Raw genomic sequence first — 14848 nt, 5'->3', positions numbered from 1 at the left:
TGAAAGAGTCCCTTTTCTCCCCACATCCTCACCAGCACTGGTTGTTCTTGTTCTTTTTGACATAGACCAGTCTCATTGTTGTTCTGATTTGGATCTACTTGATGATTAGGAGGTAGAGTATTTTTTATGTGCCTTTTGACCATTTTTATTTCTTCTTTGAGGAAGTTTCTGTTTATTTTTTCCTCTAAACTCTTTGAAGAAAGTGGATTTTTTTTCTTATAAAGTTCTACCAGTACCTTATATATCTTTGCTATTAATCTCTTATCAGTTAGGTTTTGAGTAAATAATTTTTGCACTCCATTGGTTGTCTCTATATATTGTTCACCATTTCTTTTTTGTTGTTGTTGTTGGAGTACTGCTATTTATTCAGCCACTGATTAGCTGATTGAATTGGGCATGAACTCCACCTTACTTTTTTTAATTTATTTTTTATTTATTTATTGAATCACTGTGGGCAAAGTTACTAAGCTTTCAGGTTTAAGTCTTGGTCATACAATGATCAAACACCTTTCCCTTCACCAGTACTCATTTTTCACCAAGAACCCTAGTATACCCTCCCTTCCACCCTTCCAAATGCCTGTGAGGCAAATGATTTCTACTTAACTCTTCTCTAGATTGATTACATCCATTATTTTGACAAAAGATGCACCATTATTGTTTAGAATTTCCCCCCAAACAGTCAGAATTGCTGAAGACGCATTGTGAAATATTTTGTTTTCTATAGTTGGTTATGAGAATCATATAATGTCACGCAGCCACGATTTTGGATTTCTGCAAAGAGCCAGAAAATTACGAGATTGGTTTCTGTGTGCCTGGTGTTATGGCCATGCCAGAGAGCCACTCGTGGGGGGTAACTCGCGACCTCAGCAGGGTGTGAAGGACGTGCCGGTACCGCCCTCCTTCCCATGAGACGCTTACAGCTCGTACCTGGCTTTCCTATAAGCTCTGAGGCAGCGGCCACCTTTCTGCCGGGGGGGGGGGGGGGGGTGGGGGAGGGGGGGCTGGCGGGGGGAAGGGGTGGCGGAAGGGAGCAACACCCTTTCCCTCCTGGGGAGGCATGGCGCCGTAGTTTGGGAAAAAGATGGGAAGCATCACATTCCCAACTTCAAAATGTACTACAAAACAGCAGTAATTAAAACAGCATGATATTGGAATAAAGACAGACCTGGAGCTCAGTGGAATAGAGTTGAATATCCTGGCACAGACCCTCATATATTTGGTCCCTTAATCTTTGATAAAGGAGCAAGAAATATGAAGTGGGGCAAGGAAAGCCTCTTCAGTAAGTGGTGCTGGTGCTGGGAAAACTGAACAGCTACATACAATACGAAAAAAAAAGACACACCTCTTCCTAATGCCAGGCACAAATAGCACTGTCCTCCCGTTGTTCATCGATTTGCTCGAGCGGGCCCAGTAACGTCTCCATCAAGAGACTTGTTGTTACTGTGTTTGGCATATTGAATATGTCACGGGTAGCTTGCCAGGCTTTGCCATGAAGGCGAGATACTCTCTCTAGCTTGCCAGCTCTCTGAGAGGGGTGGAGGAATCGAACCTGGCTCGGCCAGGCCGACCACGTGCAAGGCAAACACCGTACCACTGTGCTAAAAAGGCACAAAAGTCAGATCAAAATGCATTAAACATCTCAACATCAGACCTGAATCCATAAAGTGACAATGACCTTTTTCGTGGGCTAGCAGGTGCATCTCTAGTTCACACACCTGCAACTGGAGACCTGTTCTAGAGGCTATCAGGTAGCCGTAGAATAAACCAGTGGAACTACAATCTTACCAGCATCCATATTTTTCACTTTCCACCACTTTACTGATAGGCCTTGGCTTTGAGCTGTGGCTGATGTGGTTTTGGTTAAAAGAAGCCAGCAATGGGTATCAGACCTTTCATGGTCTCTGCTGCCAAGTATACCTCTGAGCTCAGCTTCTACTGACTTCCTGCAACTGTGACTGGAGATTCCTATTTTTCCCCCCAAGAGTTTTGCCATTCTCAGGGTCAGAGAGATGCTCAACAGACTCCATGCAGAAGGTCCAGGTTTGATCCCCAGAACCACAAGTTTCCCTTAGTACGGAACTGGGAGCCCCTGACCACCGCTGGGAAATGTCCCTCAAGACCCTGACAAAAGCTTCAGTGTTCTCGTCCAACAATTAGCACTTTGAATTGTTGGTATTTTTTTTTTATTTTGTGCATTTTGTCCACATCTGGTTGTGCTCAAGTGACACTGCAGTTTCTGGAAGTGCCTAGAAACCCCAAACCTCCTGGCATCAGAGTACTTACCGGTCAGTAGAACATCTCTGTGGTCCTCTGAGGTGATTCAGAGAAAGTGACACACTGCTACCTGGTATTTATTGAGTAGCTCTCAACAAATGGATGCTATTGGTATCTCATTCTACTCGTGGGACTGCTGGGAAAAGCCAATCAGATTTATATTATGGGATTTCATTCTTCGTTTAGCAGTTGATTTTTTCACAGCCTCATAGAACACTGGAGCTCAAAGTAATTATCTCACATTTATTTCAGCAGGGTTCGGGGTGTGTGACAGTCACCATTCCTCAAGGGTCACTCCTGGCTCTGCACTCAGGAATCACTCCTGGCAGGCTTGGGAGACCATATGGGATGCCAGGAATCAAACCCAGGTTGGCTGCATAAAAGGCAAGCCCCTACCTGCTGTACAATCACTCTGGCCCCTTCTCTGACACATTTATTCATTAATTCCTTTTGTGCCTGTCTATAAGAGTACCAGGTGTCTTAGGACTGAGCACTGGGTGTGCCAAGGGGGATAAAGGAATGAATCTTCCAAACCTCAGCTGTTGGCTCAGCTGTTAAACAGTGATGGAGTGCTAACATTATAGTTTCAGTATTGTGATGGCAGAAAGGACAAATTGATCTCTTCAGGGTGGAAGATATGGGATGGCATCCACGGGACCAAGTCACAGTTGAGAGTAAAACAGTGATAAGAATCATGAATTCGCCATACATCAGGCAATACGATGACTAACCATTTCTAGGCAGTGTTTGTTGCACTGGTAAATAAATAAGATTGCTTAAACCCTGCGCTGGCTGAACCTAGTCTGCAGAAGCTTATTTTCATCCCCCATGATAGCATCATCTGATCCTCCCTATTGAACGTCTGATGTGAGAGGACCCAGTTCATAGGCTGATTAGCTACTATGAGATGGCTGGGCCATAAGCTACAGACTTCCCCAACCATCAGATGTTTTCCGATTCACTGAGCAAGGAAGTGACTGAGAGGATTAGGATTTCATGCAGCTCTTTACCTCTTAGCTTTAGGGCTATACATCCCAGCGCTCAGGGGATCCTGTGGTGCTGGAGAGGGAAGCCAGGCATTCTACATAAAGCCATCCCTTAGTCCTCTGAGCCATTGTTCTGGGCCTTCTATGCTATTTATTATTATTTTATATATATACATACACACACATATATATACTTTTTTTTGTCAGATCCCAGTGTTCAGTATTCTTGCTCTCAGGGATCATTCCCGGCAGAGCTTGAGAGACTATACCACTGTGTCAGGGAATCAAACTTGGTCAGTTCTGTACAAGGCAAATACCTTATCCCCTATATTTTCTGCCTGGGGCCTCTATCTTCTTGTGTTTTGGGGTTTGGTTTGTCCTTGGGCCACAACCGGCAATTCTCTGGGGTTACTCCTTGCTCTGCACTCAGGAATCATTCCTTGCTGGCTCAGGGAACCATATGGGATGCTGGGATTGAACCTGGGTCTGCTGTGTGCAATGAAAGCACGCTGTACAATCTCTCTAGCCCCCAAACATCTTTTGCCGGGGGTTGTGGGGGGGGGGGGATGAGGCACTAAATTCTATATAGAACTTGGTGCTAAACAGCTCCCACTTCTGAACCTGTTTTTCATGGCATGCAGAACTAGAGGAAAACTCTATTTCCCTGTACTAATGCTTAGTTCCAGGTCTTAGTCACCAAACCCTTTGTGTCCTTGTACACAGCATGCAGTCTGCTCCTGCTTCATTTCTTGTAGATGGAGGGTTCCTACACGAACCCGCCCAGAGTGCAGGGGCACTATGTACTCATAATTCCGTTTGCTGGAATCAGCCATGGCAGAGACACATGAAAAGATCCTTCAGAAACTCCAGAAACTCAGTGTGTTCTGAAGTCAAATGCCTGTTCACCATTCCCTTACCTGGTATGTGAAAGGAGCAGCAAGAGTTGCCACACAGCCTCTCTCCCACCCAGATACATATCTGTTGCAAATAATAGCATGGAGGTTGCCAATGGACCTAAACCTACCTGTCACTTTTCCCTGCTTCCCTTTGTTGCTTTGCCTACCCTAAGGACTACCATTTCCTCTGCAACTCTCACTGCATCTGAAGAAAAGTAAACCTCAGAGCAAGATGTGATACATTAAGCCCGCAAGAACCCAAGTGAGTCCCGAAGCAGAGCAAGATGACCTGAAGAGTTACTTAGGGTTCAAGGTTTGGTCAAATGTCTGAAAGGGAGAGGGAGCCAGCCCAGGAGAGTGCACAGTGGGGCAGGTTCAGAAGAGGTCAGGCGCAACCAGACTGGGGCTTTCACGGAATGTGGTCAGGAAGGGCACCGGGGGCAGGATCAAGGCAAGAGCTCTGGAGGGGCACGACAGGTGCAGTGCTGTGCCACAGGCAGTGGAAAGTCCACTGAAGACTCCCCCATATCAGGCTACAGGCCCCCACTGCCACTAATGGGGGATTTGCGGCGACCATATGTGAGCAGGAGCACTGTAGCCTATGAGCACCATATGGATGTGAGCCCCACAATCCACGTGTGGTCCTGATGACAACCATAATCAAGTGTGTGTGAACCCTGCCTTTCACAACAGAGAAAGGAAACAGAATGCTCCCTAAAGTACTGTGAGAGAAAAGCTGGAGGATGTTGAATGGAGAATGCTAGCTGCTCTGGGGGTGAGGGACACAGGAGCCAAGAGCAGCCCCCGAAGGAGGCTCTGCATGGACAAGCTCCACCCTGGGCCTCACTGAGCCCTCTAAGGCTCACACACAAGCACCTGAATACAAGCCACTGCAGCAGAGCTCCTGTGTGCCACAAGGTCCGCTGCAGTCGAAGTGCAACCAGATACAGAGAAACCAAGATCCTTCTGTTTCTCTCAGTGTGGGAACTAAGGCAGGGCTTAGCCCCGCGTGGTATTGGAATTCCTTCTCAGCAAACTCCTGGGAGCTATTTAACCTCAGCTTTAACATGCCAACAGGGCAAGTGGGCACCTCCTAATATAGAACATATCAAATTTTTCTCTTATTGGGGTGAGGGGATAGGGGCAACAAACCTGAAAGTGCTCAGGGCTTCCTCCTGGCTCTGCATTCAGCGGTCACTCCTGGCAGGACTCGGTGACCAAATGGAGTACTAGGAATGGAACCAGGGTCAGCTGTGTGCAAGATCAGTGCCCTACCTTCTGGCAAAATAATCTCCCTTTCTTCAATCTACAGAAACATAAGCTTTGTCAAAGGTGCAGTTTGGGATGCAACTTTGACATGTTTACAATGGCATCAACACTTAAGGCTTTGATGCATTTACCAGACATCTGAAACTATACTGCTGTACATCACAGCCATACTTCTTTTCCTGGTGGGGGTGTGCGGGGTTGAGTTTTGTCTGTTAGGAGCCCTGAGGCCCTTTTTTGGTTCTTTTTTTTTCCTTCTTTCTTTTTTTTTTTTTTTTGCTTTTGGGGTCACACCCAGCGATGCTCAGGCGTTACTCCTGGCTCATGCACTCAGGAATTGCTCATGGCAGTGCTCAGGGGACCATATAGGGTGCTGGGAATCGAACCTGTGTCGGCCATGTTGGCTGCGTGCAAGGCAAACGCCCTACCCATTGTGCTATCGCTCGAGCCCCTTTCCTTCTTTCTTTTTGGGTCACACCTGGTGATACACAGTGCTTCAGTGCTTACTCCTGGCTCATGCACTCTTGGCTCATGCACTCCGGAATTACTCCTGGTGGTGCCTGGGGGGACCATAGGGGATGCTGGGAACCAAACCCAGGTCAGTCGCACGCAAGGCAAATGCCCTACCCACTGTACTATCGCTCCAGTCCCCTGGGGCCCTCTTAGCAATTCTGCCTCAAAGGGGCAGCAGTGCTCCCTGGAACTGAGGCCTGCTGCATGTATAGCCTGTGGCCTAACCCCAAGCTCTCTGGTCCTGGGCTGGGAAGACTGGTCCTCTTGTGCATCAAGCCCTGGGTTCATAATCAGTTCTTCCAACTCTGTACTCTTTCGTGCAAGGAGTGAGACTTCCATGGCTTATGACTGGCTCCCACTTTCCTCAAGCCCTGTTTCTTCTCTAAAATACGGTTCTGCTGCTATTTGAGGTATCACCATGATGACAGGCTGTGCAAGCATTCCCCTCAGGGAGGAGAAGAACTCACTCTCTGGCCTAGCCATTCCCTGGTTAAAGTAAGAATGCCAGCAAGATGCTGAACACTGTAGGACAGTCAGAAGCTGCCAGGGAAAAGGTTTTCTATCACAGCAGTTCTAGGCCTGGCCCTAGTGAAGAAATCTTTGACAAGACACCAGTCCAGTAATCCTGGGAGGGAAAGTGGGACCCTTGCCATTTAGTCTTCTTGAAATGCCAGGATTTGAACAGCCTGGTGTGTTATCCACTTTATTGAGGGAAGGTTGGGGATAAAAGAGTGGACCCAAAGGTTTTGATTTTTTAGAAACATAGTAACACATTCTGTGCTTGATGCCATACATCATGGAACAGAGCTCAGCGCCTGGCGGGTTTAGGCATTATATAAACCTTCACTGGCTTGCTGAAGGGGATGGTGCCCTCGATGCTGGCTTCCACCTGTGGGGTCACATCACCTCCCTCCGCCCAAGGGGCCTTAGGGGTGCGTGGATCCGAGCTGTAGGCCAGCAGCAGCCTCACCTCCACCTGGCATGGCTCTGGAAAAGAAGAAAACAGTAAAAACATCAAAGACCAAGCCAGCACCCACTGCTGGATGAAATGTTCATACAGAGCAGTAGCAGCGATGGAAGCAGCAAGATTTCCAGAATATTCTCTATCTGCGCTCACATCCTTCCCTTCCTAGTCCAAGACTGATCCTGAGTCTGCTGTGCAGTTTCTCCACCTGCACTCCTACCATGTCTAATAAAGCTCACACCCCTCTTCCAGAGCCTTCCAGCCCAAGAGCCTTCCCCTGCTCAAGCCTAGGACCCTGTGGTGGCCCGAGGAAGCACTGATCTGCGTGACAGTGCCAGGGCCTTGAGTCTGTGGTTACCCTCCCACTGCTTTGCACCAGGGCACCCAGCACATGCAGGTAACAGGCCTCCCCCACCCTCGGGACACAGAACTGCTGGGGGGGGGGCTTATGCAGCATCCACATCCGAAGGGGCAAAGGGAGGGGAGAACAGGGACTCAAGAGAGGTAGTCAGGCAGTCGTGGCCCGGTGATGAGCGACAAGCGCCTCATACTGAGAACAGAAAGAGCAGAATCCAACCATGAAGTGGATCAATGGAACAAGGGATGGAAAGGGCACGTGCAAAGCCTGTGTTCACTTTTCACCACTTGTGGGGTTCCTCCAACATGGTGTCTCCTTCAGGGACACTGACGGGATAATAATACGGTGGGGGTGGGAGAGGAGGTTAATGCACGGATCAGCTTGTGCTAGGACAGGAGCCAGGTAACAGTGAGGAGATACCCCACACACTGTGCAAAGGCAGTAGGGACACGGGACACTGTCCAGAATAGGGACACCTGCATGATGCCAACCTGCTGTGAGGCTAGAGACCACTCACGACCTTCCAGGCTGGTTCTGCCTTCTTGACACTACGCCTCCCATGCAGGCCTCACCATTCCTTCCCCAGCCTGGCAGACTGGAACAGAGCCCCCAAATGCACCTGACCTCTCAACCATTTTCCAAGTCACTGAGCACTGTTCCTGTTCTGAGAGAACAAAGGGAAGCCCAGCTCCAGCCCCTCAGCTGTCTGTGCTCTTGCAATGTCCAGCACCACCCACTTGGGGACCCACCAAACTAGAAGGACAGGGAGGCTGCACAAGAGCTGGATGGGCTCAATTCCTGACAACATATGGACCCCTGAGCACCAGCAGAGGGACCAGGTAGCCCCTGACATTGCAAGCAGCAACCAGCAGTGAAGCACCAGCCCTGTGGCTGAATGCTGCCAAGAGTAGCCCCCAAATTCCCTGAGCATGGCTTGAGAGACATCCCACAAAAACACTGCATGTGACTAAAGGAGAATAAATGCTGTATGATCACGAGTCATCTGAAGGACAAGTAACACAAAACAGATCGACACATCAGGGCACCAAGGTCTAGCAGACAGGGTGAGGCTGGGAGTGCAAATGACAGTGTGACAGTAAAGAGATGCCATAGGACAAGGCTGGGAGCCTCATCCTCGTCTTGTTGGGCTTTAGGGCTCGCTCTTTGCTCTGCCCAGGGGCTGAGGTTCAGGGAAATCAGCAGGCTTGGGGTGAATTATCTGAGCCTGGCCATCAGGATATAAGACCTGGGAGGTGACAGCAGAGACAAGAGGTTGTGTCACTGTTAAAGGCGAGCATCTTCCCCACTGCTCGCTCTCTCTCCACTTCTTCAATCCTCTTTTTATTTTTTTCTTTGGGAGGTGGGAGGGGTTGGGTCACTCCTGGCATTGCTCCAGGCACCATATGAGATACCAAGGATGAAACCAGGATGGCCATCTGCAAGGCAAGTGCCTATCCATTGTATTATTTCTCCAGCTCTTCATATTGATTTTGAAGGTTTGGAAACAGATTAAGAAGTTGGTGGTGGGCTGGAGAGATAGCACAGCGGGTAGGGCGTTTGACTTGCACGCGGCCAACCCGGGTTTGATTCCCAGCGTCCCATATGGTCCCCTGAGCACTGCCAGGAGTAACTCCTGAGTGCAGAGCCAGGAGTAACCCTGTGCATCGCCAGGTGTGACCCAAAAAACAAAAAACAAACAAAAAAAAAAAGAAGTTGGTGGTCTGTTCAAGATGATACAGCCTGTCAGAAGTAGAATCAGGACAAATCCTAGAGCCTTTCCGTAGGTCTCAATTCCATCAAAGATCCTATGAATTTCGACCCATCCAAGGAGGTAGAGGAAACCTGGCAATCAGGGGGTGTTGGCTAATATTTTTCTGGAAAAAGGGGCAATAAGCCAAATAAGTTCATGAAGTTCTGAGTCCCCAATATGCACTTTTAAGTTTCTTAAGAAATCAGTTAAATTCTCACCAAGTCTGGTTTAACCACATACTATTCAAACTGTAAAAGAAAACCCCATATACTTAAGGGCACATGGGATGTCAAGGGATGGCTCCTACCTGTCCAGGCGGTGTGGGAGAGATACACCTGAGTGAGAAGCCGGTGTCGCCCCGGACCAGGATTCCGGAAATCAGCAGGCTTGGGGTGAATTATCTGAGCCTGGCCATCAGGATATAAGACCTGAGAGGTGAGAACAGAGACAAGAGGTTGTGACATTATCACAGGACCTTTCGTGAAAAGTCGTAACAAGAGGAAAGGAAGGAGGCAGCTTCACAGGGATGCAATGCTGCCCATCCTAACCAACACAGCACCTGCTGAGTGCTTTCTGGATTCCAGGGCCAGCCCAATACAGAAACAGAATGTTAAGTGCATGCAACAAATTACTGACAAAGGAACCAAGGACTCTTCCTTAACCAATGGTACTGAAAAAACTGAACAGTCAAATGCAGCTGAATGAAACTGAACCACTATTCCACATCACATACAATATACTCAAACTTTGAGCTAGAGACATGGAGAGTATCAGGCTACGTGAAATGAGTCAGAAAGAGAGGGACAGACATAGAAGGACTGCACTCATTTGTGGAATATAGGATAACACAACATGAGACTGACACCCAAGTAGATAGAAGGGTCAGGAAGATTGCTCCATTGGAAGCCTGCCTCATGAGCGGTCGGAGAGAGGACAGCTGGAATAGAGAAGGGATCACTGAGAAAATGATGGCTTGAAGAACCAGTTGGGATGGGAAATGTGTGCTGAAAGTAGATAATGAACCAAACATGATAACTTCTCAGTATCTACACTGCAAACCATAATGCCCCAAAGTAGTGAGAGAGTACGGGGAATATTATTTGCCATGGAGGCAGGGCGAGGGTGGAAAAGGTGGGGATACTGGTGGTGGAGAATGTGTTCTGGTGGAGGGATGGGTGTTTGATCATTATGTGATTGTGACTCAAACATGAAAGCTTGAAACTATATCTCACAGTGAATCAATAAAATAAAAAAAAAAACTTTGAGCTAGAAAACTAGCCATAAAAAACCAACACTTTCCTCCCCTGCCCCAACAAGACCCCGAATCGCCACCCACAAATAAGCCCTCTGGCTACTCAACAAGCGGCTTAAACCATGATCCCAGAGACTCAAAAACAAATCTTGTAACCCAGCAGCTTTTGGCAGAAATCCCTCCAGATTTAATTATTAAGATTTCAGAATTCCAAATAATGACATGAATAGAGACATCATATGCTATTCATAATCAGCAATAGAAAACAAATTGTCTAATATTCCCATTTTGGCAGATGTGAGTGTTGGGGGAAAATCCCAAATAATAATGGTGGGTCCGATGTTGAAATATTGAATGTAATCAAAGTAGAGAGAGAGTAAGGTAGAAATCATCTGACATACAGGTAGGAGGAGGGTGTGGGATGGGGGGTATACTGAGGTTTATGGTGGTGGAAAATGTGCACTGGTGAAGGGACTGGTGTTTCATCATGTATGACCAAGACTTAAACCCAAAATCTTTGTAACTGCTCTCACGGTGATTCAATAAATAAATTTATTTAAATAAATAAATAAAAAGCACCAACAAAAAAACTCAAGTGCTAAACACCTTGACACTGATTTTGGCAATATGCCTGTATCTTACATCAAAAGGAAAAATAAGTAACTAGAATTTAATTAAAATACAAGTTTTTGCACAACAAAAAAATTGGTAAATAAAAAGGCAGCCTGCAGAATAAAAAAAATTAGAACTATCTCTGATAAGGAATTAATATGTAAACTATATAAAGAACACATCTCAATTGCAAAAAAAAAAAAAAGCCAAACAATACTCCTTTAAAAATGAAGACACCCCAAAATACAGTTTTCCAAACATGACAACCAGTGGTCAAGAGGTGTATGATGAGATGTTCAATATCATAGATCACCAAGGAACTACCACTGCAACACAATAACTTACAACATTGAAGAAAGCTGATTTCCAGGGCCAGAGTGACAGGACAGTGGGCAGCACACAGTTAACCCAGGTTCAGTATCCAGTGCCCTATGTGGTCCCCTGCATCCTCAGCACAGAGCCAGGAGTAAGCCCTGAACACAACAGTGTGTGGCCCCAAAACAATCCCCCCAAAAGCTGATTGTAAAACACAGAAGTGACCATGTGGAGGGCGGAAGCCTGAGAGTGCCAGGGAGAAAGTGAGCTGCTGTAGTCACAGCAGAGAGTAGCCTGGTATCTCAGAAAGGCTAACACCAAAACTGCTCCAGACCCAGCAAGAGCAGAGCCCAGGATTTTAGGATCCCATTCACTGCAGCCCTCACAGCAGCCAGTGGGCCCTTTAATGGATGCATCTAATGGGGCTCATCAATCCTATCCTTCTTGTGATAGGATCCCCAATCAGAAGAAAGCAGAGGATCCGACTGTGATACCAAGGATGGCCTGGAAAGCATTAAGCTCAGTGAAGTAGAACAAATGCTGTGTGATCTAACTTATCTGTACAATCTGAAACACAAGTAACACAAAACAGATTGGCAACTGCTAGAGGTGAAATGTGGAAGAAATGGGTTAACAGGTCTAAAAAAATTTTTTTAACAGTTAATGATAAGTATGCTAAAGTATTTGGGCGAAAATGTGCTGATGTTCCCAATTTACAAAAGAAAAATAATCACTTGGAAAAAACATCATAAAACATGTCAGGTTCACAATAATGGAATCTGGGGCTGCAGCAATAAGATGGTGGATAAGGCACTTGCCTTGCTCGTACCTGAGTGGGCTTTGATCTCCAGCACTCCATATAATAGTCTGATCACAACCAGATGTGATCCCTGAGCCTGATAGAATGAAGAGTAAGCCCTGAGGACAGCCAGTGAAGCCCCCAAACACAAGTAAATAAATGGTGGGATTTAGGTGGTGAGTTCTCAATATTCTTCCAACTCTTGAGACTGGCAGGTAAGGGTTGAAAGGAACCTGTGTGCAGAGTGGGAAGGAGCTGGGAGAGCTGGAGGTATGCTGAGCACTAAGACAGCTGGAGCTCCCTGTTTCCAGCAGCCCACCACAGGTGGACAGGCAGGAAAAGCAGGACGAGGACCAAAGAGAATAAATAATTCAGAAGAAATGAATTTGCTCTGGTCAGACTCAGCAGCAGAACTGGCTTTGAACCATGACTCTCCCATGAAGACTCATCCCTTTTTTCGGTCCCCTGGTCTCTGACACTGAAGAGAGATAGCAGACACACAGGTCCAACCCACAAAGATACAAAGGCAATCTCAACACACCTGGACCTTCACTGTGTTCTGAGGGTCCTGTACGTGTTCCAGGGTTGCATCGACATCTAGGGCCACCACCAACCCAGAGGTGAACCGCAGAGGGTTGTCGGACTCACCTGCGGGCTCAATGATGGTGGCTGAGGCCTTGTGGATCTGGAAGCAAGGAAGGAAGATAGACTTCTAAAACCAACTGGTTCATTCTCCCCCCCCCCCCCCCCCTCTCTCTCTCTCTCCCTCCCTCCCCCCAATTCTCTCCTCTCTGTCTCTCTCTCCACACACAGAGACACACAGACACACAGACACATACACACACACAAACACACAGGTTGAGGGCCAAGTCCAAGCCCACCTGCTCTGGGAGTGGGAGGTGCAGGAAGCTGCTCTGGCGCAGCAGGGCCTGCAGGATCCGGACCACTTCTGCAGGCTTGGATGTCACAAGTCGAGGCATAAGGTCCAGAAGCTTGTCCACAAAGCTGTCCTGCAGCTGTGGCAGGTCAGCAACAAAGCACCTGGAAACAAGCACAGATGGACCGCGGGGTCTGGAGGCTGTCTCCTCAGTGCTGTCTGCAGACTTGCCAAGAGTCTGTTCCCGCTATCCCTGAGTCCTGAGTACGCTTTGGAGCTTACTATCTGGACCACTGGGACATTTTGATTTTTTGGTTGTTTTTTTTGGCCCATACCCGAGGTGCTCTGGGTTTGCTCCTAGCTCTGTGCTCAGAGGTCAGTCCTGACAGGGATCAGGAGGCGACAGGGACTGAATATGCACTGGCCACATCCAAGGCCAGCATCTTCTCCATTGAGCTATCTCAGAGGCACCTAGACAAACTGATTGTAAATAGCTGCTTTAGGACTTCCCAAGTGCCAAGCTCCCTGTAAACGCTGACTAACAGTAAGCAGAAGATACCTGTCTAAACGGAACTTCTACTCAGAGTAATGACAGGAACCTTGAGACTAGAGAGGATGTTATCTTACTGAGACTCTAAAACAGCTCTGATCCCAAAGTTCTCCCTCAGGGAAGAGGCAGGCTCAACCCTTTCACCAACTATGGTGATAGAGCAGGCATTCAGAACATACTGCTTGACGTAACTGAACAAGAACTCTAGTGCTTCAGAAGTTGTATGTGTCCAAACAGCTCCACAACCCAATTGTGCCAAAGCAGACTCTCTACCTCAAAGACCCCACCAACCAGGCTGAGGAGGTGGTTCAGTGGCTGAAATGTATGTACTTTCTATGTATGTACACATGAGCATGTGTATATATGTATGCACTCTATTTTTAATTTTATAACTTTAAATCGGGCTGGAGCGATTGCATAGCAGTAGGGCGTTTGCCTTACAAGCGGCCAACATGGCCGACCCAAGTTCAATTCCTCCGCCCCTCTCGGAGAGCCCGGCAAGCTACCGAGAGTATCTCGCCCACACGGCAGAGCCTGGCAAGCTCCCCGTGATGTATTCGATATGCCAAACACAGTAACAACAAGTCTCTTGATGGAGACGTTACTGGGCCCGCTCGAGCAAATCGATAAACAATGGGAGGACCGTGACCGAACTTTAAATCATCAGTTTAGTAACAGACATTCAACATTCCAACACTAATCCCATCATCATTGCACCTTCCCATTACCACTATTTCCAATTTTCCCAGCCACTCTAACTTAAGCCTGCCCCCATAGCAGGCCCTAAAAATTATTTATTTTGTATTGCTTTATGTTATAATTTTCTAAAAAGACGAAAAAAAAGTTTCTCTAGAAGAAAGTTAGTGAAAATTGTTGCATCTCACCACAGAGCCACTGTATAAGAGATTACTAAGATGTTATTATAGGTTAAGCATTCTGTGTTTATATTTTATTAATGAAGATTGGTTGCCTTCTATGTTACATCCCTTCCTCTCTGGACTATTATACCTGGTTTATCAGAGTTTCAGAGTTTGAGATACAGCATGGTCAAGAATGCAGCCATGTGCTAAGGGGTAATACAGCTGGAATGAAAAGTTTAATTAGAGGAGAGCTTTGGGGTGTGTGCGTGCCTGCCGGGGTTTCCAGAAGTATAGGGAGTTGAAGGGAGGTAGCTCATCTCGGATTCTAGGAAAGCCTGGAGATTTCAGCACAAAACCTGCATACTTGCATTTTTCAAAAGATTAATTTTGGGATGTGGCTCTTCTAAGCAGTGGAATCTAGCTGGGAGCATGGCAGCGATTGTGCAGTGTGGATGTTCGTGCTGCTGGAGCTCTGTTTGGGTGGGTGCTGGGCTCACCCACACGCGTACCCCTCCCACCCTCCCCCAGGTGCTTTGGATGACTCGGCCTTATGCAGGATCAGGGAGAAATTCTGCC

At 47.3% G+C, this 14848-nt stretch overlaps 2 protein-coding genes across 3 annotated transcripts in view; one reads left to right on the top strand and one right to left on the bottom strand.

Annotated features, from left to right (window-relative positions):
- The window catches only part of AAMDC (adipogenesis associated Mth938 domain containing), a 37132-nt gene extending 25408 nt beyond the window's left edge, over window positions 1–11724 (top strand). Inside the window, exon 4 of the mRNA XM_056114766.1 lies at window positions 11640–11724. Coding sequence (XP_055970741.1) covers window positions 11640–11677 — 38 coding nt within the window. The 3' untranslated portion in view covers window positions 11678–11724. The remainder of the gene's footprint in view (window positions 1–11639) is intronic.
- Window positions 6625–14848, bottom strand: part of INTS4 (integrator complex subunit 4) — a 94724-nt gene continuing 86500 nt past the window's right edge. For both annotated transcript variants that reach the window (XM_056114763.1, XM_056114764.1), the window contains 4 exons: window positions 12867–13026; window positions 12527–12670; window positions 9315–9435; window positions 6625–6922 (listed from right to left, as the gene is read on the bottom strand). In XM_056114763.1, the coding sequence (XP_055970738.1) occupies window positions 6744–6922; window positions 9315–9435; window positions 12527–12670; window positions 12867–13026 (604 nt within the window). In that variant the 3' untranslated portion in view covers window positions 6625–6743. The remainder of the gene's footprint in view (window positions 6923–9314; window positions 9436–12526; window positions 12671–12866; window positions 13027–14848) is intronic.

This window comes from Sorex fumeus, unplaced genomic scaffold, assembly GCF_029834395.1.
Source record: "Sorex fumeus unplaced genomic scaffold, SorFum_2.1 ptg000026l, whole genome shotgun sequence".
Taxonomy (NCBI): Eukaryota; Metazoa; Chordata; class Mammalia; order Eulipotyphla; family Soricidae; genus Sorex; species Sorex fumeus.
This window is presented reverse-complemented; position numbering and strand designations above follow the sequence as displayed.